General features: G+C 45.1%; 1 protein-coding gene across 1 annotated transcript in view; it reads left to right on the plus strand.

Moving 5' to 3' along the window:
- The window catches only part of MUC6 (mucin 6, oligomeric mucus/gel-forming), a 51,024-nt gene extending 24,667 nt beyond the window's left edge, over window positions 1-26,357 (plus strand). The window contains exons 24-42 of the mRNA XM_058850190.1: window positions 322-561; window positions 996-1,152; window positions 1,906-2,049; window positions 2,559-2,621; window positions 3,457-3,504; window positions 4,790-4,966; window positions 6,885-6,926; window positions 7,160-7,393; window positions 8,085-8,132; window positions 9,227-9,491; window positions 11,965-12,050; window positions 12,568-12,987; window positions 13,494-13,913; window positions 18,133-18,552; window positions 19,072-19,491; window positions 19,996-20,259; window positions 22,779-23,099; window positions 24,379-24,481; window positions 26,180-26,357. Coding sequence (XP_058706173.1) covers window positions 322-561; window positions 996-1,152; window positions 1,906-2,049; window positions 2,559-2,621; window positions 3,457-3,504; window positions 4,790-4,966; window positions 6,885-6,926; window positions 7,160-7,393; window positions 8,085-8,132; window positions 9,227-9,491; window positions 11,965-12,050; window positions 12,568-12,987; window positions 13,494-13,913; window positions 18,133-18,552; window positions 19,072-19,491; window positions 19,996-20,259; window positions 22,779-23,099; window positions 24,379-24,481; window positions 26,180-26,357 — 4,050 coding nt within the window. The remainder of the gene's footprint in view (window positions 1-321; window positions 562-995; window positions 1,153-1,905; window positions 2,050-2,558; window positions 2,622-3,456; window positions 3,505-4,789; window positions 4,967-6,884; window positions 6,927-7,159; window positions 7,394-8,084; window positions 8,133-9,226; window positions 9,492-11,964; window positions 12,051-12,567; window positions 12,988-13,493; window positions 13,914-18,132; window positions 18,553-19,071; window positions 19,492-19,995; window positions 20,260-22,778; window positions 23,100-24,378; window positions 24,482-26,179) is intronic.
- The last annotated feature ends 746 nt before the right edge of the window (window positions 26,358-27,103 follow it).

Below are 27,103 nucleotides of genomic sequence, written 5' to 3' on the forward strand. Positions count from 1 at the left end.
CTAGCAATTCATTTTTATCATTATCTCCAAAACAGCAGAGATCTTCACAAGAGGCTAACTTTTAAGGGATTTCTGTACTGCGTTATTATTACTACTGAAATTTTTGAGCTAAGTGCTTGTGATTTATGCAACTGCACTTTTAAATTTGATCTCTAAATGATGACAGTTTACAGTTTAGAGGAGAAGCCCATGCACAAGTATGTTATGAGAGAGTATTTGTAGATGACATTCACTCTTAAAGCACAGGAAGCTGTCAGTAATCAAAAGGGAAGGTGAGAATTTAACTTGCTGATCTGATATTGGTGCTTCCATTGAATCTAGGAAACGATCTGTGGTTTGTGTGGGAACTATAATGGCAACATGAAGGATGACTTTGAAACTCGAAGCAAGTATGTGGCATCAAATGAGCTGGAATTTGTCAACTCTTGGAAAGAGAATCCTCTCTGTGGGGATGTGTACTTTGTAGTGGACCCCTGTAGCAAGAACCCTTATCGTAAAGCATGGGCAGAAAAGACCTGTTCCATCATCAACAGCCACGTATTTTCTGCCTGTCACAATAAGGTAAGAATGCATTTGCTGGGTTTTTTTATTTATAGGAGTAATCTGTATTCTTCCAAATGCTCATGCTCCAACTGGTGATTTCCTGTTTGGCAAAACGTTTCAATAAAATACATTTAAAAATTTTTTATGGCTTACATTTATGTTAATTTTTTTTTTTTTTTTTTTTAATTTGCACTTTGCCAGCCCTTTTGTGAACACAAAAGCTAAGTATGGTATTAACTGATTAATTAAAACTACAAGAGTGAGAAAAGAATGAAGACTTAAGAATCAGGAATTTATCAGTCTGTTCATGATGCTTGATACTGATCAATGCATTTTCAGGTGGCGAAAACCATTGAGAAATGTGGGTATTGCTGAAGTGGCTATACATACACATAGAGCATAATAAGCAGAAAATAACCTTGGAAAATGAATCCTGTCCTTTTGCCACACAGGTGAATCGGATGCCCTACTACGAGGCCTGTGTCCGAGACTCCTGTGGGTGTGACATTGGAGGGGACTGTCAGTGCATGTGTGATGCCATCGCAGTCTATGCCATGGCATGCTTGGAAAAAGGCATCTGCATTGACTGGAGGACCCCCGACTTCTGTCGTGAGTTTTCTTAAGCTCTCCTTAAGAGTTTAAGAGATTAAGAGGTTTAAGAGATTCTTATTGTCAGTATTTGGCAACATAGGAAACTTATTAATAACCACCTCAAAGTTTGCAATTTCTCTGTGGGCAGAGTTGACCTCAGTCAGCTAGGTTTTGAAATCTGTACTTTTCTGCTAATTTAACAAAAATATTTTAACTCTTTTTACCATGGAGTAATGAGAGAGAAAATAATGTGGTCACAGAAAGCAGATTGTTTCTTCTGTTATCACTGTATAGTGTACTGTGAGTTTGCCAGCAGAGAAAGCATGAAATTGTAAAAAAAATGTTTCATTTGAGCTATGATGAAATCACCTTCTGTGTGGATGTCAAGGGAATGAAGACAGCTGTGTTGGTTGGAACAGTGTAAAACAGGAAAATGACATTAAGCTGTTCTAAAACACATATAGAGGAAAAAAGAGGATGAACATGCTATAAATCAATGTTAGTGTTCATTTTTGATAATTTTCTTTCCACGTTTCAATATATTGTGTATGAATAGTTGGGGAAATGCCTGCATACTGTACTTGAAAAAAAGAAACTGACTTCTGTGAGTTAAAATATATGTTTACATCAGAATCTAATCACTTCAGTGAAGTTTTTTTTTATTCCAACTGTTAATTAATTTTGTCTTCCTCCTAGTATTTGAAAATATGCCATTAATTTAAAAAACAACAAAAAAAACCCTGACTTTTCTCTTGCTTGTCCTTTTTTTAGCTGTCTATTGTGAGTATTACAATTCTCATAAAAGAACAGGCATTGATGATGCTTTTTCCTATGGCTACAACGATGACAAATGCACCTGGCACTACAGGCCTTGTAACTGTCCAAATCAAAACTACAAATATGTCAATATTGAAGGTAATAACCTCTACTACTATAAACCAGGAAACAGTAACATAATTGTTTTCAGTGTTGTTTTGTTGGGTTTTTTTTAAATCAGTCATACCACAGTTATATAATTGTAATCTAATTGATGTTATTTTTGAAGACATTTTGATGATCTTTTTCTTACTAGTAGAATACATAATGAACTCAGTAGATGTGCTATATTTTTAGCTTTATATCAAGCTCAGCCTGTCTGGAAGAGAAATTCTGACTTGCACCAAATCAAAAGAGTGAACTGTACTTAGGAAAGAAAACATGTGGAGAGAGCAATTTATATTTTTATTAAACAAATGGACATACCTGAGGAAATCAAACAAATTCCTACATAGACAAAACCTCCTTCAGAGGATAACATTGTAAATACTTACCTGAATAGATGATGTTGCAATTTACACAATTTTTAATAACATAAATATAATATATTCAATTATAAATAGTGGAAATGAGAAATGTAAAACAGACTTCTCTTCCCCTTTCTTCAGGCTGTTACAACTGCTCTCATGATGAATACTTTGACCATGAAGAGGAAAGGTGCATGCCATGTGGTAAGCAGCATTTCTTTCTCCACAGTAACTTGAAAACCATACTACAGCATTCGCACAGACTCACAGAAGATATTTTTCTAGTATCTCTCCATAAATGAGTATTCATCTAAACATAACTTCCTTTCAAAATAAACCCATTACTATACTGCTTGTAAAATAAAGTATTGGTGTTCTAGTCTGTGTCAGGCATAGGTTCAGCAGAGCTGTGAGTCTCAGAGGTATTCAACACATTTCACAGGAAAAGGGAACATGTAGCAGAAGAGTAGATTTAGCTACTGGACTCAGTAAATATCTTTTTAGAGATTTTTTTTTTTTAATTAACTTGAGATTTATTACCATATGTCTTATTTCCATGAAACCTTATCTTATTGAATAATGTTTTGGATAGACTCTAGCTTGACAGGTTGAATTTTCATGCAGATGTAAAAAAATCCATAAGAACGAAGTGCTTATTACAAAATTCTGTCTTGTGTAACCTGGATCTCAGCTAGTGATCTCCCTTACATACAAAACCATGTTCCACTATCCCTGAAAACTGAGGCGCCCTTAGCCATAAAAGTCATAACAAAAATGGGAAAAACTTATTGATGTTCATTATAATAATGGGATGTATTGATTTATTTGTAATTAAGTCCTTTGATGTGAATTTGACCACTGAATTTTTATTATATTTTTCAAATATTACATATTTGAAATATGTAACATTAAATAATTTCAGGAATACCTCGTTAATTAGCCCAATTCTTGAAATCCAATCCAATGAGATCTGCCTTATCTGGGGTATTTTTATATGCTCCTATTCACAAATTTAACCTGTTTTGCCTTTATGTAACAGGACAAGTAAATGTTACCACCACACCGGAGCCATCTTCACCTTCACCAGGTTAGTTTACACAGTTGACCAACTGTGTAACTTACACACTGATATTATGTCCTGATATATTTATGAAATCAGTAATGCCCTTTTCTGTGTGATATAGCAGCATCATCAGTTGCACATGCATGAGGTGAAATGATGAAAAATACCCTGGTACCATAATATCCTGGGCTGCATCAAAAGCTGTGTGGCCAGCAGGTCAAGGGAGGGCACTGTGCTCCTCTGCTCCGATGAGAGCCCGCCTGGAATGCTTTATCCAGCTCTGCAGTCTTTAATTCAAGAAAGACAGAGGAGGGCCACAAAAATGACCAGAGGGATGGAATACCTCTCCTGTGAGAAAATTCTGAGATCTGGGGTTGTTCAGGCTGGGGAGGAGAAGGCTCCATGGAGACATCTTCGTGGCTTTTCAATATTCAGATGGGGCTTATAAGAAAGATGGGGACAGACTTTTTAAGTAGGGCCTGTTGTGATGGAACAAGGGGTAATGGTTTTAAATCAGAAGAGAGTACATTCAGACTAGATATAAGGAAAGAATTGTTTATGATGAGGCTGGCAAAACACTGGAAGATGTTGTCTGGAGAGACTGTTGAATCCCCTTACCTGGGAGCATTCAGTTCAGGCTGGAGAGGCCTTTGAGCAACCTGATCTAGTTGAAGATATCCCCACTCATTGCAGAGGGAGTGGATTAGATTATCTTTAATGGTCTGTGCCAAGCCGAGTCATTCTATGATGAAAAAATTTATGTCCTCTCTTACTACGGATTGGCCATATAACACTTCAACAATTGAAAAAAGTCTTGATGGAAATGTGTGACTGACTATACAAAATCCCTATAGCCTGATACAGGAAAGGAATCTACATATGATGATCTTAAATTTGTTAGAAATTCCATTAATTTCCCTGAAGACAAATGGTATTGGAAAACTTTGAACTGTGGGTTGTGTGAATAATAAAATTATAGATATTATTGGATATAAGATTGGAATATTGTTCCATCTCTGCTGATTTGAACAAGTATTTATGCCAAATTCACTTTAAAGTGAAGAAAAAGGTATAAAGTATCTCCAAGAATATCTGTCTAATGTATTCACTGCACATAATAGCAAAGGAAGCAATGGATACCAGCTCTTCAAGGTTTAATCTAAAAGGTAATGGGTTTTAATAGTAGCTACTGCTAATAGCTATAAAAACACTGGTTTCACTTAAGAAAAATTCCATTTCTATAGATATGTTATCAGTAGATTATTGAGGACTATTTCTTATCTTTTCGTTTTGATTTTTTTTCTCTTAGTAACAACAGTGCAGCCTAAAGTAACAAGGAGCTCTACCACAAGCACCCTACCAACAGTACCTAGTACTTCTGCAACAGCTGTATCACCTGAGACTACAAATCCAACAATAACTGCAAAAATTACAGTTCCAAGAACTTCACCCTCACAACCTCTTGTCACAATAAAGTCAACAACTGGTAGGTTTTTTAGTGTTATTGTCTAAAATAAATTATGCTACACTTGCTGTACATTGTTGAGATACCATTCCTAGGAATGCATTTCAAATTCATACAACATCCAAGCATTAGACTCCAAATCATGAAGCAGGCTTCCAGAAAGGAGTTTGTAAACAAGAAATGCTCAGAAGTGTAGATTGAAAGTGCATGAAAACATAAAGGATGTAGGCATTAGGTTAAAAACGCAACCAAAAAGTGACTCATCTGAGAAACACAATTAGAAGTTCTATAAGCAGTGAGCAAGCCCAGCTCCATTTGGGTTTATTAGCTCAGCTTCAGCCTCTTTTCCACTGTTTCTTTTATGGAGTTCAAGGAGCACCCAATCTATTGACTGAATAATTAAGCAAGCCCCAAAGCAGAATCACACAGGTATCAGTATAGCAGCTTTGTCTAGGCTTCTAAAGTCCTGTTCTCTGGACAATGACTCTGCCAGAATAAATTACTCTCTGATTCTGTGGCTTGTGGAGCCTTGTTTAGCCTCATACCAACGTGCACTTCAACAAATAAACCATCTTGGACCATGGTTGTCAGGGAAAGCAGAGGTAAAAATAGGTCCCAAAGGAGTCAAACACATGAAAACTGACATTGTGACAGATGATTTGTGCACTGAGAGATTTGTGCTAAGAGAGTCTATAGTATGATGTTATTTAGCTTTTCAGTATAAATTGCAGAAAGCTGCAGGTGTGGCTGATTTAGAGCATAACAAAGCCAAAGGACAAAGCCCATACAGACTTTAGCCAAAGTGACAACAAAGCTAACTACTTATAAAAACTGTATTAAACAAATCTAATACAGGAAAATACACAAAATCAGAACAAAGACAGACATGAGACAATAGAAAACAAATATAAGTATAGAAATATTTGGTAAGCTTATGAGAACATGAATACAACAGTCATACTGAAAATATTAAAAAAAATAAAAATATCTAAAATATTAATAACTTCTTTATAATTTATCTGATTTTAATTTTTCTATAAATTGGTTACTTACGTTATATTTTTACCTTTACTCCAAAAGAACATACAACATCAATTTTTACCACACCAAACATGACTACAACCATCACTACGCCTTCCATAACTACCTCAATGAAAAGAACCATAGCCACTACATCAAAGTCTGTTTCCTCATCACCTTCTGCCTTGTCAACTGCTGCTTCAACAGAGACAGAAGGAGTACGGGTCACTTCACCTCCCTTCAAGACCACCACCAAAAAGGAAACGGCAGCCTCCTCAATGTCTACTCAAACCACAACTCAGAGCACAACTTTCAGCCAGCCTAAACTAACAACAGCAGGTAAATAGCACTTTCTTATATCTGTCAGGTGAAGCCATCACTCACAAGACATATGTCAATATACCCCTTATGAAAAAAAAAACCCAAGCATTCTTACTACTAGTGGTCTCAACATTGCAAAGCAAGCATCTGACATACAAATATGTTGTTAAAGTTAACATTTCTCTTCCAACACTTCCCCCAAATTTAGACAAAATCTCTCTATGCTTCAAAGCAAATTCTTGAAAACTCACAGACCAGACTGTGTATTCCCCCTACCTATTGTAAGAAATACCCCCCCAAAAAATACTAACCTTTTTGAATGTCTGACACTCAATATACAAACAAGGTTGGTCTCCTCTGAGGCTGTATGGCAATATGAATTACTACATTAGCAAGTGACAGGCTGAGACAGTGTGTGCTGCAAAGTCTACTGTAGTGGGAGGGCAGATGTACACTCTTTCCCAAATCCAGATCTCTTACAAAGTACTTTTGGGGTGCATACATCTAGGTCTTCTTGTGCAAGCAATTACAGCTTCCTCTAGGAACCTTACCAGCTCCTAACCATGTATTCATGGTTGTATTCATTCTTTCATCACAGAGAGTGAAGGAACTGAAGCAACCACTCTGCACTACCCAGAAGGTGAGTAAAAGGGACTAGAGAGATGCCCTTGGCCTAAGACTCTGCTTCACTTACCCTAGCTTTTCCAGATGATGGTCTTGCCCAGTTTGTAATGCCTGGGAAGGGAAACGTGCATCCAACAAGGCTCTTCTTTCCTCAGGAGCTTCAGAAAAAGGCAGAGAGTGTCAAATTGTCAGAGGCACCCTTCAGACCCACCCTCAATCACCCTCAAACTTGTGCTTTTCTCTCTGTAGTTGTCACCCACATAAGACCAACGTTGACACAGCCTGTGCAGCACTTCGTCACACAGACACAGACCACCCCTGCCCCATCCACCAGCAGCACCTCTGTCCCAGGAGAGACCGGGCCTGCCACCAGCCCAGAAGTCCCACTGACAAGGACATTTCCAAGCTCCAGCTCTTTGTCTGTCACCTCCTCTTCATCTGCTTCTTCCCTCTCCTCAACCCAGCTCAAAACATCATATCCTGGTAAGGCTCCCTCCTGCCCTTCCTGCTGTTCTACCTGCTTCTTCCAGCTCCCACCCTTCTCTCCTAAGCAGCACACCCCACAAAGGCCTCAGTTTTGGTACTCATTCTCAGTTCTCCCTGCTATTGCCATGGGAGACCAGCAGGTCCAGCAGGCTTGACCCACACATGACCCTGATTGTCTCCTCCTCCCTGTGATTTCAGGGCTTTGGCTCTGGAGCATAGGCCTCTATGAGGGTTCAGGCATCCATGAGCTCCTGCTCTACAGCTACCAGACACAGGCTAAAATAACTCCCTCTTCTTACAGTGCTGCCCTGAGAATGCACAGTGGGGCAGGGTTGAACAAAAAGCAGGGAAACTGGAAACACATCTCTAGTTTACAGCTCAGGACAGTTTTGAGTGAGAGGCATAACCCAAGGCATCATCTCCAGCCAAAGGATGCCTAAGCCCTGGCACACCCATGAAAAGTGCAGTTCAACAAATATGACCTCATGGACAAATGCTGACCCTGAGTGCACGAGTCACCAGTGGAGGGTGGGCAAGAAAGTGTACACTCAACTCCAGGCTAAAGTTTTTTCAACCTGCGTGCCAGAGTTGGATTAGTGATCCTCCTTTGGAGAGATGCCAAAACAGGCTTTGCCTAGAATCCTTCCCGAGACTCAATCATTCTTTTCTCTCATCCCTTTCTTTGTAGCAAGGGAGCCAACCAGAGCTAAGACACCAACTACTAAAGTAGTAACAGGTGAGTGCTCTGGTCATGACAGAGATAAGTCATCCCTGGCCAATGCATTCATATCCCTTCAATAGCCATGGCCCTCCCTTGGATCGCTCCCACAGGAGTCTGAAATAAGCCAAGTTTAAACTACCGGTAAATATGTGATACCTCTTCCCCACGCAACTGAGCTGGGAAGAATGAGATGAGATAAATTGCTAGAGGTCTATCTTCAAAATGGTCAAAAGCAAACACTTCCAAAAGAGAAGCAGGAAAGGATGGAACATATTTAGGATAATGGACACCATTATTAAAGGAAAAACAGAAAACTCAAAACCAACCAGATTTAGTAGGAACAAGGTCTCCCATCCTGACCTATAACTGAGCACAAAACCTCAAAAACAGAAGAGCCAACATCACCCAACTTCCCATAAGCCAGCAACATGAAACTGACCTGTGCTTTCCTCCTAGCAGCCTTCACCCATGAACACTCAACTGTGCCACACATTGTACCGCATCTGACCACACCCAAGACCACAGCCAAAACCAGCATGCTGCCATCTCCTGCTGCTTCTCCCTCCTCAACTCTGTCCTCAACAGGGCTCAGCTCCTCACTGCCTGGTAAGGCTCCCTCTTACCTATCCTGTTGCTTCTGCCTGCTCTCCCTTTTCTCTTTTTCATTTCCAGCAATGCAGACCACATGAACATTTTCTTCAAATTTACTCTCCATTCCCCCTTTTTTTTTTGGTTTGGAACGCTGGTATGGTCTTACTTTCTTCTGTCTCTGGAGCACTGGTCTTTCCCATGGAGCCTGCCTGTACTAAAGGATACTGTCCTTAAGCTCTTACTAGTTGTTGAATGGAGACCTTCATATCCACACTGGGTTGAGGTAGCTGGATCTTGCCTGTTGGAAGCTACTGCATCCATTTCCTCCCTTTTTAGGACAGGAACTAGTGGCGTGAGGAGAAGACACACGATACCAGTGTTCCTTTTTTCCTGGAAATACTCACTGCAGCATAGGCAGTCAATTTTAGATTCTGTCTCCAATCTGAGTATTCTGCCTGCCTCCATTTCCTACTCTTTTTCTCTTCATCCTTAACTGACCTGTGCTTTCCTCCTGGCAGCCTTTACCCATGAACACTCAACTGTGCCACACATTGTGCCACATCTGACCACAGAGAGGACCACGGCCACCACCTCCATCAGCAGCACCTCCAAGACCTCTGTCTCCACAGAAGTCCCTCTGGAAACAGCCTCTCCACATCCCAGCTCTCCACCTGCCCCCAGCAGCCCGCTCAGCACCTGGCTGCCATCCACTGCCACCACTTCCACAGTCTCCTCCACTGCAGCTCCAAGCACCAGCCCCAGGCCTACACCTACAACCCTGAGGCCCAAGCCCTCTTCCCCAACAACCAGTGCTGCAAAGGAGTCTCCTGTCACAGAGTCCTCTGCACCCACCACAGCCAAAACCAGCATGCTGTCATCTCCTGCTTCTTCTCCCTCCTCAACTGTGTACTCAACAGGGCTCAGCTCCTCACTGCCTGGTAAGGCTCTGTTGTGGTTTTAAAACAGTAACTAAAAAATTATTTATTTCCTGCTGTGAGATATGGATTAGAACAAGAGCAAAACAGGCTTAAAACTTAAAAATGAATAAAGAAGGTTTATTAACAAACTACAAGAATAAGAACACCAGAATAAACTTCCAGAAAACCCTTTTTATCCCCTACTACCCACTATTCCTTTGTTCACATGACAACATAGAGACAAAATCTTTGGAACCTTGGTGTTTAAAACAGTCCCAATTCCTGCTGGAGTCTTTTCATCAGCCTTTGTAGAGAAACAGAAGTTTTCTTCTGCTCATCTATGGAGTTTTCTACAAGAAAGCTATTTTTGTTATAGCTTTCTATTTTCCTGATGCCAGCTGCCCAGAAATCTTGTCATCAGTTCACTCCTCCCATTTTACATCACTCTGAGGTGTGTTATGGGTCAATGAGTCTACGGATGTTATTTTTAAGGATGAGTTATTCAAAGGCAAAAGTTCTCTTCATCTGTTTCTGTGAGCTTCCCTGGAAACAGTTTTCTCATTGGCTCTCAAGGCTTCAAATCTTCAACTATTAATCTACTCCACTCTGTTCTAGCACTTCACTGTATCACAATTACTCCACCTTTTGCTCAAAATCCAAACTTTGAACACTCTAGTCCTCCCTATATACTCTGTCATGAATTAAAGGAGTTTTTTCAAGACCCTATTGTTCATCTCCATAGCTTTAACAGAAAAATATTTCAGCTTATAAAGCATCTCCTTATTCTCTACCTTTTCTGAAACTTAATTCTTTTCTTTACTGTCTCTGATAGTTTTATAAAGTCTCTTTACATGTTGATTACTCTCTTTTTTTTTTCCTGGATAAAAAAAGATTAATCTGCAGATCTCATCTGGGTAATGAAAGGGTTAAAATCTTGCCCAAGCATTGTAGATGGTTCTGTGATCTCTGCTGGAGCAGCAGCTGGAGCTGTCTGTGATGGAAGATTCTTCATGGCTGCTCTGGAGAGTGTGGTCACTGTCTCAGCCTGCCGCAGGTCAAGAGCTATTTTCTTTCTTTACTCGGCAGTCTCTGGTGAATTCAGTCACAGCAAAAACTGCAGCCGAGCCAGGGACCGGCCTGGCCCGGCCAGAGCCCGGGGCAAGCCCCGCAGGCCCCATCTCCCGGCCAGGAGCCGCTGGGCCCAGCCCAGCCCCTGCCCCATGGGGCCTCATGGCCTGGGCAGGGAACGGGAGGCCAGCCGGAGCTGTGTTACCTTTCACAGCCAGGAAACAAAAAGAGAACAAGAGAGCTCTGGCTTTACATCTTAAGGATGTGTTTACAAGTTGACTTCACTTTTTAATGGTCAAAACTGCTGTCAATTCTTAGAAATGACCGATAATTTGTCAGGAGGAAAGACTCCCATCAGCCACCAGCGGTTTCAATTTCCTTAGCTCCCAAAGCTATCTTAAAGGTAAAGCCACGCCATGACAGGCTCCCTTTAATCAATCCTGCACCTTGCCTGTGCTAACGCTTTTCCACTCATTCTTTCCAGCCACACAGGTTCCTTGCAAAGTTGTTCTAGGTTTTGCTCTCCATCCCATTTGTTTCTGCATTGGAACACTGGTATGGAATTACTGTGTTTTGGCTCCAGAGCACTGCTCTCTGCCATGTAGCCTGGCCTGGTAATGTCAAAGGGAATTGTCCTTAAGCTTTGCCTATTCCTTGAAGGAACACGTGCATATCCATACACGGTCCTCTTCCAGGAAGAGGTAATGGGATCTTGCCTGTTGGTCAGCACTATATTGATTTCCTGCCTTTTTCTGAACAAAACCACACAGCATCTTGTAGCCAGGACCAACAGGAAAACTGTTCCCTTTTCCCCAGGAATACTCAGTGCAGCACACCATTGCCATTTTCTTTATATCCCCAATCTAAGACCTCTGACCATACACATTTCCTTTTTTCTTGTCCTCAACTCAACTGATCCCTGCTTTTTTCCTGGCAGCCTTCACCCATAAAATGTTGACCATGCCACACGCTGTGACACATCTGACCACAGAGAGGACCACGGCCACCACCTCCATCAGCAGCACCTCCAAGACCTCTGTCTCCACAGAAGTCCCTCTGGAAACAGCCTCTCCACATCCCAGCTCTCCACCCGCCCCCAGCAGCCCGCTCAGCACCCGGCTGCCATCCACTGCCACCACTTCCACAGTCTCCTCCACTGCAGCTCCAAGCACCAGCCCCAGGCCTACACCTACAACCCTGAGGCCCAAGCCCTCTTCTCCAACAACCAGTGCTGCAAAGGAGTCTCCTGTCACAGAGTCCTCTGCACCCACCACAGCCAAAACCAGCATGCTGCCATCTCCTGCTTCTTCTCCCTCCTCAACTGTGTCCTCAACAGGGCTCAGTTCCTCACCACCTGGTAAGGCTGCCTCCTACCCATCCTAGTGTTTTCCCCTGCTCTCCATCTTCCCAGATTAAGTTCTAGCAGAGCAGTTTGCTTGTACTGTTCTTTTAGTTTTTAGCCTCCATTTCCATTTCTTTTTGCATCTGCATGGTTGTATGGCCATCCTTCATTATGGCCCTGGGCAAAACGTCTCTCCCATGTAGCCTGGCCTGCAGGTCTTGGTGGGTCAGTCCTTACACACTTCTTAGTCCTTGAAAAGACATGAACATTCAGAAAGGGCCATGTTTACAGGAAGAGACAGAGAGATCTTGCCCCTAGGAAGGCACCCTGTCCACTTCTTCCCATTAAAGGGGGAAGTAAGCAGGAGCATGTGGAGAGGACACAGTCCTTTTCCTCCTTCAAACTTGGGAATACTCATTGCAGTAGAGGAATTCTGGTTTTCATTATGCTCGCAATCCAGCCCTTGGACCAGTCTTCTTTGCCTTCCCCTTCTGCCCTCATCCTCAACTGACCTGTGCTTTCCTCCTGGCAGCCTTCACCCATGAACACTCAACTGTGCCACACATTGTGCCACATCTGACCACACCCAAGACCACGGCCACCACCTCCATCAGCAGCACCTCCAAGACCTCTGTCTCCACAGAAGTCCCTCTGGAAACAGCCTCTCCACATCCCAGCTCTCCACCTGCCCCCAGCAGCCCGCTCAGCACCCGGCTGCCATCCACTGCCACCACTTCCACAGTCTCCTCCACTGCAGCTCCAAGCACCAGCCCCAGGCCTACACCTACAACCCTGAGGCCCAAGCCCTCTTCTCCAACAACCAGTGCTGCAAAGGAGTCTCCTGTCACAGAGTCCTCTGCACCCACCACAGCCAAAACCAGCATGCTGTCATCTCCTGCTTCTTCTCCCTCCTCAACTCTGTCCTCAACAGGGCTCAGCTCCTCACTGCCTGGTAAGGCTCCCTCTTACCTATGCTGTTGCTTCTGCCTGCTCTCCCTTTTCTCTTTTTCATTTCCAGCAATGCAGACCACATGAACATTTTCTTCAAATTTACTCTCCATTCCCCCTTTTTTTTTTTTGGTTTGAAACACTGGTATGGTCTTACTTTCTTCTGTCTCTGGAGCACTGGTCTTTCCCATGGAGCCTGCCTGTACTAAAGGATACTGTCCTTATGCTCTTACTAGTTGTTGAATGGAGACCTTCATATCCACACTGGGTTGAGGTAGCTGGATCGTGCCTGTTGGAAGCTACTGCATCCATTTCCTCCCTTTTTAGGACAGGAACTAGTGGCGTGAGGAGAAGACACACGATACCAGTGTTCCTTTTTTTCCTGGAAATACTCACTGCAGCATAGGCAGTCAATTTTAGATTCTGTCTCCAATCTGAGTATTCTGCCTGCCTCCATTTCCTACTCTTTTTCTCTTCATCCTTAACTGACCTGTGCTTTCCTCCTGGCAGCCTTTACCCATGAACACTCAACTGTGCCACACATTGTGCCACATCTGACCACAGAGAGGACCACGGCCACCACCTCCATCAGCAGCACCTCCAAGACCTCTGTCTCCACAGAAGTCCCTCTGGAAACAGCCTCTCCACATCCCAGCTCTCCACCCGCCCCCAGCAGCCCGCTCAGCACCCAGCTGCCATCCACTGCCACCACTTCCACAGTCTCCTCCACTGCAGCTCCAAGCACCAGCCCCAGGCCTACGCCTACAACCCTGAGGCCCAAGCCCTCTTCCCCAACAACCAGTGCTGCAAAGGAGTCTCCTGTCACAGAGTCCTCTGCACCCACCACAGCCAAAACCAGCATGCTGCCATCTCCTGCTTCTTCTCCTTCCTCAACTGTGTCCTCAACAGGGCTCAGCTCCTCACTGCCTGGTAAGGCTCCCTTTTATCAATCCTGCACTTTCCCCCTGTTAACGCTTTTCCACTCATTCTTTCCAGCCACACAGGTTCCTTGCAAAGTTGTTCTAGGTTTTGCTCTCCATCCCATTTGTTTCTGCATTGGAACACTGGTATGGAATTCCTATGTTTTGGCTCCAGAGCACTGCTCTCTGCCATGTAGCCTGGCCTGGCAATCTCAAAGGGAATTGTCCTTAAGCTTTGCCTATTCCTTGAAGGAACACATGCATATCCATACATGGTCCTCTTCCAGGAAGAGGTAATAAGGTCTTGCCTGTTGGTCAGCACTATATTGATTTCCTGCCTTTTTCTGAACAAAACCACACAGCATCTTGTAGCCAGGACCAACAGGAAAACTGTTCCCTTTTCCCCAGGAATACTCAGTGCAGCACACCATTGCCATTTTCTTTATATCCCCAATCTAAGACCTCTGACCATACACATTTCCTTTTTTCTTGTCCTCAACTCAACTGATCCCTGCTTTTTTCCTGGCAGCCTTCACCCATAAAATGTTGACCATGCCACACGCTGTGACACATCTGACCACAGAGAGGACCACGGCCACCACCTCCATCAGCAGCACCTCCAAGACCTCTGTCTCCACAGAAGTCCCTCTGGAAACAGCCTCTCCACATCCCAGCTCTCCACCCGCCCCCAGCAGCCCGCTCAGCACCCGGCTGCCATCCACTGCCACCACTTCCACAGTCTCCTCCACTGCAGCTCCAAGCACCAGCCCCAGGCCTACACCTACAACCCTGAGGCCCAAGCCCACTTCCCCAACAACCAGTGCTGCAAAGGAGTCTCCTGTCACAGAGTCCTCTGCACCCACCACAGCCAAAACCAGCATGCTGCCATCTCCTGCTTCTTCTCCCTCCTCAACTGTGTCCTCAACAGGGCTCAGTTCCTCACCGCCTGGTAAGGCTCTGTCCTAGTCATCCTTCTCCTGCTTTCTCTTTCCATCTGTCCTTTTTTCTGTCACTCTACCCATCTCCCTATCTGCTTTGTTCCTTCCAAAAAACACATCCCAGTTTTGCATTTGTGTGGCTGCTTATTACTCCATTACTTAGCTTTTGATCACTGTGGTTCAGCAGTGTAGTCCTGGGCCTGTGCACTGGCTCTTCTTTGGATGGAGCTAATTATATTTCCCAGGAGATTTTCTGTGTTGTGTTTTAGATGTGGATCCCAGCCAGTGTTGATAGCACTCAAGTACTTTGGTGATTGCTCATGAGTGCCAGCTCTGCCCCTGAGCCCCCCATGTTTTGTCCTTCTGCCATCCAGGGAGCAGGCATAGGGTGGTCACAAGTCCATCAGGGACTCAGCCAGCACAGCTGGCCCAAGGCCAGTGGCCAAGGAGACACTGCCTACCACAGAACATCATGCTGAGCTGCACAGTGGTGGTGGACTGGGTGGTATAGTTACTCCCAAGCAGCCATTGCATGGAGACTGGCAGATGTTGGTCAGTGGCAAGAAGTGCTAAGTCATGACCATCTCACAGGTGACCCTTGGTTTTCTTTTCCTTTAGTTTCTTTACTTCCAAAAAGGTTTTTATCCAGACACATGTGGGTTTTCTTGATTTTTCTACTTCTATCCCAATGCCTGAAGAGCAGGAAGTAAGTGAGTGACCGCCAGGGTAGACACTTCACATCCAGACAGGGTCATCCATCATCACCAGGCAAGTATTGGATCTTACTGTGTCTAAGAAGGATGTGGAGGCTAAATGAATAAGCAAAATGTCAGATCCTTCCTCTTTCCCAGAAAAATTCAGCGCAATGAAAGGCTCAATTTCTCCTCCCAACGGTATAAAACAAGGCTTGTGCCCATCTCTTTGGCCTTCCCATCCAGCCCTGATCCTCAATTGACCTCTGCTTCCCTCCTGGCAGCCTTTACCCATAAAATGTTGACCATGCCACACGCTGTGACACATCTGACCACAGAGAGGACCACGGCCACCACCTCCATCAGCAGCACCTCCAAGACCTCCGTCTCCACAGAAGTCCCTCTGGAAACAGCCTCTCCACATCCCAGCTCTCCACCCGCCCCCAGCAGCCCGCTCAGCACCCGGCTGCCATCCACTGCCACCACTTCCACAGTCTCCTCCACTGCAGCTCCAAGCACCAGCCCCAGGCCTACACCTACAACCCTGAGGCCCAAGCCCACTTCCCCAACAACCAGTGCTGCAAAGGAGTCTCCTGTCACAGAGTCCTCTGCACCCACCACAGCCAAAACCAGCATGCTGCCATCTCCTGCTTCTTCTCCCTCCTCAACTGTGTACTCAACAGGGCTCAGTTCCTCACCGCCTGGTAAGGCTCTGTCCTAGTCATCCTTCTCCTGCTTTCTCTTTCCATCTGTCCTTTTTTCTGTCACTCTACCCATCTCCCTATCTGCTTTGTTCCTTCCAAAAAACACATCCCAGTTTTGCATTTGTGTGGCTGCTTATTACTCCATTACTTAGCTTTTGATCACCGTGGTTCAGCAGTGTAGTCCTGGGCCTGTGCACTGGCTCTTCTTTGGATGGAGCTAATTATATTTCCCAGGAGATTTTCTGTGTTGTGTTTTAGATGTGGATCCCAGCCAGTGTTGATAGCACTCAAGTACTTTGGTGATTGCTCATGAGTGCCAGCTCTGCCCCTGAGCCCCCCATGTTTTGTCCTTCTGCCATCCAGGGAGCAGGCATAGGGTGGTCACAAGTCCATCAGGGACTCAGCCAGCACAGCTGGCCCAAGGCCAGTGGCCAAGGAGACACTGCCTACCACAGAACATCATGCTGAGCTGCACAGTGGTGGTGGACTGGGTGGTATAGTTACTCCCAAGCAGCCATTGCATGGAGACTGGCAGATGTTGGTCAGTGGCAAGAAGTGCTAAGTCATGACCATCTCACAGGTGACCCTTGGTTTTCTTTTCCTTTAGTTTCTTTACTTCCAAAAAGGTTTTTATCCAGACACATGTGGGTTTTCTTGATTTTTCTACTTCTATCCCAATGCCTGAAGAGCAGGAAGTAAGTGAGTGACCGCCAGGGTAGACACTTCACATCCAGACAGGGTCATCCATCATCACCAGGCAAGTATTGGATCTTACTGTGTCTAAGAAGGATGTGGAGGCTAAATGAATAAGCAAAATGTCAGATCCTTCCTCTTTCCCAGAAAAATTCAGCGCAATGAAAGGCTCAATTTCTCCTCCCAACGGTATAAAACAAGGCTTGTGCCCATCTCTTTGGCCTTCCCATCCAGCCCTGATCCTCAATTGACCTCTGCTTCCCTCCTGGCAGCCTTTACCCATAAAATGTTGACCATGCCACACGCTGTGACACATCTGACCACAGAGAGGACCACGGCCACCACCTCCATCAGCAGCACCTCCAAGACCTCCGTCTCCACAGAAGTTCCTCTGGAAACAGCCTCTCCACATCCCAGCTCTCCACCCGCCCCCAGCAGCCCGCTCACCACCCAGCTGCCATCCACTGCCACCACTTCCACAGTCTCCTCCACTGCAGCTCCAAGCACCAGCCCCAGGCCTACACCTACAACCCTGAGGCCCAAGCCCTCTTCTCCAACAACCAGTGCTGCAAAGGAGTCTCCTGTCACAGAGTCCTCTGCACCCACCACAGCCAAAACCAGCATGCTGCCATCTTCTGCTTCTTCTCCCTCCTCAACTGTGTACTCAACAGGGCTCAGTTCCTCACCACCTGGTAAGGCTGCCTCCTACCCATCCTAGTGTTTTCCCCTGCTCTCCATCTTCCCAGAGATGCAGAGCAGTTTGCTTGTACTGTTCTTTTAGTTTTTGGCCTCCATTTCCATTTCTTTTTGCATCTGCATGGTGGTATGGCCATCCTTCATTATGGCCCTGGGCAAAACGTCTCTCCCATGTAGCCTGGCCTGCAGGTCTTGGTGGGTCAGTCCTTACACACTTCTTAGTCCTTGAAAAGACATGAACATTCAGAAAGGGCCATGTTTACAGGAAGAGACAGAGAGATCTTGCCCCTAGGAAGGCACCCTGTCCACTTCTTCCCATTAAAGGGGGAAGTAAGCAGGAGCATGTGGAGAGGACACAGTCCTTTTCCTCCTTCAAACTTGGGAATACTCATTGCAGTAGAGGAATTCTGGTTTTCATTATGCTCGCAATCCAGCCCTTGGACCAGTCTTCTTTGCCTTCCCCTTCTGCCCTCATCCTCAACTGACCTGTGCTTTCCTCCTGGCAGCCTTCACCCATGAACACTCAACTGTGCCACACATTGTGCCACATCTGACCACACCCAAGACCACGGCCACCACCTCCATCAGCAGCACCTCCAAGACCTCCGTCTCCACAGAAGTCCCTCTGGAAACAGCCTCTCCACATCCCAGCTCTCCACCCGCCCCCAGCAGCCCGCTCAGCACCCGGCTGCCATCCACTGCCACCACTTCCACAGTCTCCTCCACTGCAGCTCCAAGCACCAGCCCCAGGCCTACACCTACAACCCTGAGGCCCAAGCCCTCTTCCCCAACAACCAGTGCTGCAAAGGAGTCTCCTGTCACAGAGTCCTCTGCACCCACCACAGCCAAAACCAGCATGCTGCCATCTCCTGCTTCTTCTCCTTCCTCAACTGTGTCCTCAACAGGGCTCAGCTCCTCACTGCCTGGTAAGGCTCCCTTTTATCAATCCTGCACTTTCCCCCTGTTAACGCTTTTCCACTCATTCTTTCCAGCCACACAGGTTCCTTGCAAAGTTGTTCTAGGTTTTGCTCTCCATCCCATTTGTTTCTGCATTGGAACACTGGTATGGAATTCCTGTGTTATGTCTCCAGAGCACTGCTCTCTGCCATGTAGCCTGGCCTGGTAATCTCAAAGGGAATTGTCCTTAAGCTTTGCCTATTCCTTGAAGGAACACGTGCATATCCATACACGGTCCTCTTCCAGGAAGAGGTAATGGGATCTTGCCTGTTGGTCAGCACTATATTGATTTCCTGCCTTTTTCTGAACAAAACCACACAGCATCTTGTAGCCAGGACCAACAGGAAAACTGTTCCCTTTTCCCCAGGAATACTCAGTGCAGCACACCATTGCCATTTTCTTTATATCCCCAATCTAAGACCTCTGACCATACACATTTCCTTTTTTCTTGTCCTCAACTCAACTGATCCCTGCTTTTTTCCTGGCAGCCTTCACCCATAAAATGTTGACCATGCCACACGCTGTGACACATCTGACCACAGAGAGGACCACGGCCACCACCTCCATCAGCAGCACCTCCAAGACCTCCGTCTCCACAGAAGTCCCTCTGGAAACAGCCTCTCCACATCCCAGCTCTCCACCCGCCCCCAGCAGCCCGCTCAGCACCCGGCTGCCATCCACTGCCACCACTTCCACAGTCTCCTCCACTGCAGCTCCAAGCACCAGCCCCAGGCCTACACCTACAACCCTGAGGCCCAAGCCCTCTTCCCCAACAACCAGTGCTGCAAAGGAGTCTCCTGTCACAGAGTCCTCTGCACCCACCACAGCCAAAACCAGCATGCTGCCATCTCCTGCTTCTTCTCCCTCCTCAACTGTGTCCTCAACAGGGCTCAGCTCCTCACTGCCTGGTAAGGCTCCCTCTTACCTATCCTGTTGCTTCTGCCTGCTCTCCCTTTTCTCTTTTTCATTTCCAGCAATGCAGACCACATGAACATTTTCTTCAAATTTACTCTCCATTCCCCCTTTTTTTTTTTGGTTTGGAACACTGGTATGGTCTTACTTTCTTCTGTCTCTGGAGCACTGGTCTTTCCCATGGAGCCTGCCTGTACTAAAGGATACTGTCCTTAAGCTCTTACTAGTTGTTGAATGGAGACCTTCATATCCACACTGGGTTGAGGTAGCTGGATCTTGCCTGTTGGAAGCTACTGCATCCATTTCCTCCCTTTTTAGGACAGGAACTAGTGGCGTGAGGAGAAGACACACGATACCAGTGTTCCTTTTTTCCTGGAAATACTCACTGCAGCATAGGCAGTCAATTTTAGATTCTGTCTCCAATCTGAGTATTCTGCCTGCCTCCATTTCCTACTCTTTTTCTCTTCATCCTTAACTGACCTGTGCTTTCCTCCTGGCAGCCTTTACCCATGAACACTCAACTGTGCCACACATTGTGCCACATCTGACCACAGAGAGGACCACGGCCACCACCTCCATCAGCAGCACCTCCAAGACCTCTGTCTCCACAGAAGTCCCTCTGGAAACAGCCTCTCCACATCCCAGCTCTCCACCTGCCCCCAGCAGCCCGCTCAGCACCCGGCTGCCATCCACTGCCACCACTTCCACAGTCTCCTCCACTGCAGCTCCAAGCACCAGCCCCAGGCCTACACCTACAACCCTGAGGCCCAAGCCCACTTCCCCAACAACCAGTGCTGCAAAGGAGTCTCCTGTCACAGAGTCCTCTGCACCCACCACAGCCAAAACCAGCATGCTGCCATCTCCTGCTTCTTCTCCCTCCTCAACTGTGTACTCAACAGGGCTCAGTTCCTCACCGCCTGGTAAGGCTCTGTCCTAGTCATCCTTCTCCTGCTTTCTCTTTCCATCTGTCCTTTTTTCTGTCACTCTACCCATCTCCCTATCTGCTTTGTTCCTTCCAAAAAACACATCCCAGTTTTGCATTTGTGTGGCTGCTTATTACTCCATTACTTAGCTTTTGATCACCGTGGTTCAGCAGTGTAGTCCTGGGCCTGTGCACTGGCTCTTCTTTGGATGGAGCTAATTATATTTCCCAGGAGATTTTCTGTGTTGTGTTTTAGATGTGGATCCCAGCCAGTGTTGATAGCACTCAAGTACTTTGGTGATTGCTCATGAGTGCCAGCTCTGCCCCTGAGCCCCCCATGTTTTGTCCTTCTGCCATCCAGGGAGCAGGCATAGGGTGGTCACAAGTCCATCAGGGACTCAGCCAGCACAGCTGGCCCAAGGCCAGTGGCCAAGGAGACACTGCCTACCACAGAACATCATGCTGAGCTGCACAGTGGTGGTGGACTGGGTGGTATAGTTACTCCCAAGCAGCCATTGCATGGAGACTGGCAGATGTTGGTCAGTGGCAAGAAGTGCTAAGTCATGACCATCTCACAGGTGACCCTTGGTTTTCTTTTCCTTTAGTTTCTTTACTTCCAAAAAGGTTTTTATCCAGACACATGTGGGTTTTCTTGATTTTTCTACTTCTATCCCAATGCCTGAAGAGCAGGAAGTAAGTGAGTGACCGCCAGGGTAGACACTTCACATCCAGACAGGGTCATCCATCATCACCAGGCAAGTATTGGATCTTACTGTGTCTAAGAAGGATGTGGAGGCTAAATGAATAAGCAAAATGTCAGATCCTTCCTCTTTCCCAGAAAAATTCAGCGCAATGAAAGGCTCAATTTCTCCTCCCAACGGTATAAAACAAGGCTTGTGCCCATCTCTTTGGCCTTCCCATCCAGCCCTGATCCTCAATTGACCTCTGCTTCCCTCCTGGCAGCCTTTACCCATAAAATGTTGACCATGCCACACGCTGTGACACATCTGACCACAGAGAGGACCACGGCCACCACCTCCATCAGCAGCACCTCCAAGACCTCCGTCTCCACAGAAGTCCCTCTGGAAACAGCCTCTCCACATCCCAGCTCTCCACCCGCCCCCAGCAGCCCGCTCAGCACCCGGCTGCCATCCACTGCCACCACTTCCACAGTCTCCTCCACTGCAGCTCCAAGCACCAGCCCCAGGCCTACACCTACAACCCTGAGGCCCAAGCCCACTTCCCCAACAACCAGTGCTGCAAAGGAGTCTCCTGTCACAGAGTCCTCTGCACCCACCACAGCCAAAACCAGCATGCTGCCATCTCCTGCTTCTTCTCCCTCCTCAACTGTGTACTCAACAGGGCTCAGTTCCTCACCGCCTGGTAAGGCTCTGTCCTAGTCATCCTTCTCCTGCTTTCTCTTTCCATCTGTCCTTTTTTCTGTCACTCTACCCATCTCCCTATCTGCTTTGTTCCTTCCAAAAAACACATCCCAGTTTTGCATTTGTGTGGCTGCTTATTACTCCATTACTTAGCTTTTGATCACTGTGGTTCAGCAGTGTAGTCCTGGGCCTGTGCACTGGCTCTTCTTTGGATGGAGCTAATTATATTTCCCAGGAGATTTTCTGTGTTGTGTTTTAGATGTGGATCCCAGCCAGTGTTGATAGCACTCAAGTACTTTGGTGATTGCTCATGAGTGCCAGCTCTGCCCCTGAGCCCCCCATGTTTTGTCCTTCTGCCATCCAGGGAGCAGGCATAGGGTGGTCACAAGTCCATCAGGGACTCAGCCAGCACAGCTGGCCCAAGGCCAGTGGCCAAGGAGACACTGCCTACCACAGAACATCACGCTGAGCTGCACAGTGGGAGAGTTGGGCATTTATTGCAATGTAGCCATTGCTCTGAGAGTGGCTGGATATTGGTAAGCCATGGGATGTGGTGAGTGACTGCCTTTACATCTTATAGCTGGATCATCATTTGGTTTTTAGTTTTTTCCCTTCTGAAAACTGTCTCTCTCTGGACATGCATGGGTCTTCCTGCTTTGGCTTTTCTGATTGTCTCCCCATATCTGAATAAGGGGAGGCATGCTTAATTTTACCTGTGCCTTTCTCCTGGCAGCCTCTACCCATGGAAAGTCAACTGTGCCACACATTGCACCACCTGTGACCACGCACATGACCACGGCTATCACCTCCATGAGCAGCACCTCCAAGACCTCTGTCTCCACAGAAGCCCCTCTGGAAACCTCTCCAAATCCCAGCTCTCTGCCTGCCCCCAGCAGCCCACTCAGCACCCAGCTGCCATCCACTGCCACATCTCCATTCTCTTCTGCTTTGTCGCCATCCATCAGCACAACATCTGTGCCTACTTCCACATTTAGCTCTGCTGAGAGCACTACACATTCTTACTTCCAAAATACCACATCAACTCCATATGGCAAAACGTCCTCATTAGCTGTCCCTACCAGTATCTCTACTCAGTCCAGGTCAGCGTTGATCCCAACAGTTTTATCTACAACTATTACCTTTGCTCCCCATGTTATCACTATGGCTTCTACAGAGTCAGTTGAAAGGAGTTCCCTGCAAACAACAACACTGACCACCGCCCGAACAACATCATCTCCTCCTCTCACCTCTGGCCTTGCAACATCCCTGTCCTCTGTTGTTCCATCAACAGTGCCACACGGTAATGCATCTCATGGAATTTCCTTTATCATGGATTTGCTTTTATTGCCTTTTTTTGAGGAGTGTGTGAATTCATGTATCCTTTGTCTATGATCCTGTTTGTACCCACTGGCTCCATCTTTTCTTTTTGTCCTTTCTGCAGTTATTTTTTGTAAAGCTATTTTCTGACATCCTAGATTTCATACAGATTCCCTGCTCGTCAATATTTTAAACTTTAAGAAGTGTGAGTTAAAGAGTCTGACAGGATGCACTTCAGGAGAGCCACAGAACCTTTATTCTGTCATCCTAAAAAGCAGTGTAAGAAACCTCTCATTGGAACAGGCTATCCTCTCATTACCCTGCAGCCTTCCTGTTAGCTCTTACATACATACTTGGTGTATATATATATATATACATATATATACATATATATATATACACACAGCATCTTAGTCTAGTGTCCAGCTAGTAGTTGTCTTATTTTCCAATTAGAAAATCCCAAAGTCATTCTACAGCATTAACTGAGCTCCCTCTACAATAATGTTCAATCATCTATAACCTTTCAGCAGGGAACCTGACTGTGCTTAAAAGATCATTGTGCAGGATCAGGTGTGAGTGATACATGAGTTGCCTTCATAGTTTTCAGTATTCTTCATCTTTGTTCTCCTTAATATAAACTTCAAACACTATCTTTGAACTCCTTGGAAAACCTGTGTTTTCAGTCAGCTTCCTGCTTCATAAAGTACTTAGTGTGGTGCTTCAAGGCAGGAGAAAACACTGACACATAGAATTGTTACCAACACGTAGCATTAAACATTCTCTCTAGTAAGGCAAGTTACAAACTTCTGGCTACCTATAAATTTATCCTTAAAACGAGCAAATTAAGCAATTTTCAAAGAAGTCAAGTCTGTGAACCAGAAATAACTCTATCAGAATAAGCCAGCTGCTTGTTCACTTTGCATCTTTGTGTTCTCAGCAGAGGATTAGTTTTTCCATGCTGGACTGAATGTATACTATATTCTTAACAGGACTTTTTTTTCTTATTTGTAATTCCCACTTCTGCTATCTTAAAAAAAAAAGGAACTTTATTCTTGTTCTCCAGGGCAAGCCTCTCCTGCAACTTTAGTGCCCAGTTTAAAATCTTCTCTTGCTCTGTAACTCACTTGTGACTTGTTAATTATCTCATGCAATAAGAATGGTTTTCCATGAAACCAAATATGGAGGCTTTTGGCATCTAACAAGGTTACTCGAGAAGACCAAAATTAATTATAGCAGATTTTTCTTCTTTTTACATTTGACAGAGCATTGTAGAGAAGCTGAATATGAAGAAAAAATAACTTACAAAGGCTGTTCCACAAATGTCACTTTGAGCCGATGTGAAGGATCATGTCCATCTTCAACAAAGTAAGGATAACTGAGGCTGTACAGTACTAAAGTTGTTTTCCTTACTTGGTCACCTGTAAGTAGGGAAATTGATGAACTACTGTGCCTTTATAATTCAGGGAGGAAAATGTGGTTAGAGTCCACCCAGCAATATACAGCATTGCTGTATAAACCAGTTAATAGCAACAATAAAGTCATTAATTACACAGGGATTTACACCTAATCAAGGAAGGTCATCTCACTTCCTTAAGTTTTTGTTGTTTTGTTTTTAAAAAAAGCCAGACATCAATGCTGCAGGTTTGGAGGGCTTTTTTGTTGTTTTGATGGTTGGGGTTTTGGTTTTGTGTTTCCTTTTTAAAGACTGAAAAAGTGGTTTAAACTATACCTATTTCAAATAGCTAAGACAGTAAAATAGGAAATTTCATCTAAGGTAAGTAATGTCACTTCAGTTATCTCATAGCATGCTCCTAATAATGTAATTCAGGTGTATTTTATAATTACAGGGGTACTATTTGAGCCTGTGGAGTCCTACTGCCCATTAGGAAAATCTGACAGGAAATCAAGGTTTCAATACAAGTAAAACAGTGCAGCAGTATTACAGTTCAGTTACTGGAAAAAAATTACATTCCCAACAATCCAAGCCAATACAATGTTCAAGAATGGAAAGCAATGAAGTTTTGCTTTTGCAGAAACTAATTTAAATTAATCCTGATGCTAAAAATTGTCCCTTTCAAAGCACATTTTAAGTGTTCCCCAGCATTTTGAAAACTGAGTGACTGACTTTGTACCCTGAGAGTTGACAAAAGGGCTGTCAAATTTTAGAGCCAAGGTTGTCTCAATTGCTAAGAAAGTTGTGGTTAAAACCCAGTTTTAACTGAAACCAAGAAAACTTCTCTCTGCTTCAAAAGAAGTTTTTCCAAAAAGTGTTTTTTCCTTAACTCTTTTTCCCCTACCTGAGTTCTGGCCTGTTATTGATAGAGTTTCTCACTGACAAAGGCAAAACCAAGACTAGCAGGAGGCTGAACACAGTCAGGAATCAACAGCCTAAGAACTGTAGTAGTGTAAGGACATACTAAATCCTTACCTGCCTATTCAAGCTCTCACTTCATCTGCCTGTGCTCTGTTACTGTGAATTCAGCAATTATGTGCAAGTCTTCTACCTTGTTACCTGACCTCACAACCAGAACTGGTATCATACAGCCACCACCTCAGATTCCAGCACTAACTGTTCAGAGGGAGAAAGGGATTTTTGTTCCTCTGTGAACTGCAAAAGGAACACACACAATTCAGCATCTGCAGGAGACCTTTTCTAAACTCTAAGTAGTCCAGGGCACAGCTTTAACAAATTTAATCCCTGGACACAAGTATTCAGAAGGCCTAAAAGAGACCAGGAGAATCAAATTCTATTAGTTTTCCAGTGATCTCTGAGGCCTAACAGATGAGATCATAGAATCAGACTATCCTGAGCTGGAAATGACCCATCCTGTTCTAAACAGGAGGCAGCAGCTCAGTACACCAGTTTCTGCATCATGAGAACTTAAAATGGAGTCATTTCCCACATTGTAGTCCTGCAGTTGACAGCCGTTCATCTGAGGGCTGTGCTCTTTTCTTTAAACCTCCCACCATAGGAAAGAAAGAAAGAAGTTCATATACTTGAAAAACTGTGAGCCTAAAATGCTGTAAATGAATGCCAACTGATTCTGCCTCCTTTCCACACAGGCTGGATGTTGAGAAGATGACGGTCACCACAGCATGTGGCTGCTGTAGGCCACTTGAACTTCTTAAAAAGCAATTCCAGCTACCATGCCAAGACCCAGATAACCCTGGAAGAAGGCTCACCACAGAAATAATTGTATTTAGTGGCTGTGTGTGTAACTTTGACAGTTGCACACACTAGCCAGACCTGATGGCTGCAGATACCATTTGTTGTAATTAAATCCTGATCATGAGTTAATCCTGCTACAGCTCATTGCTGGGTTCTCTCGTGCTGATTACACAAGACATCCTTGCTGTCAGGCTGCCTGAGCAGCTGCCTGGACTACCAGTGGAGTTACCAGATAAATTATTCCTGATCAGGAGCAGGGTAGGGTGCAGAGCAGAAAAGAAAGAACAGGCACAGAAATAAAGAACAGGCTCATGGAAGACAAGGGAAGACAAGAAACTGTTTGGCCTTGCTCAGGGTGATTTATTCAACCAGAGGCTAAAACTTGGCCCACGCATGGGCAGTAACAGAAATTAGATGTTCAAATAAAATAGAAGGAACTGAATTTGCTAATTTCTTTCTCCTTATTTGACCTGAAAAATTATTTTAACCAGAACTATTTTAACTGAAAAATAGTGTATTAGGTTCAGTCAACTTGGAACTGTGGAAGAGCCCACTACTTTACTGGGAGAAAGGAAACAACCTGTTCCTTGCCTTTGAAGGTGGACACGTGTGCTCATCATCCACAGATGACAGGGTTGGAAAACAAGGTGCTACATGACCCAAAAGTGAATGGTGAGGTTTCCACAAGTACCCTTAGTGTGGTGGGACATTTCTAGAAACATAACTAACAAACACATGGAGCAGCTTTGGGATAAAGCAGGTAGCTGAGGGCTTTTCTCTGCAAGAAATCAAAGCCTACATGCACCTAACAGGATACA

Source organism: Poecile atricapillus, chromosome 1 (assembly GCF_030490865.1).
Source record: "Poecile atricapillus isolate bPoeAtr1 chromosome 1, bPoeAtr1.hap1, whole genome shotgun sequence".
In the NCBI taxonomy this organism is placed as follows: Eukaryota; Metazoa; Chordata; class Aves; order Passeriformes; family Paridae; genus Poecile; species Poecile atricapillus.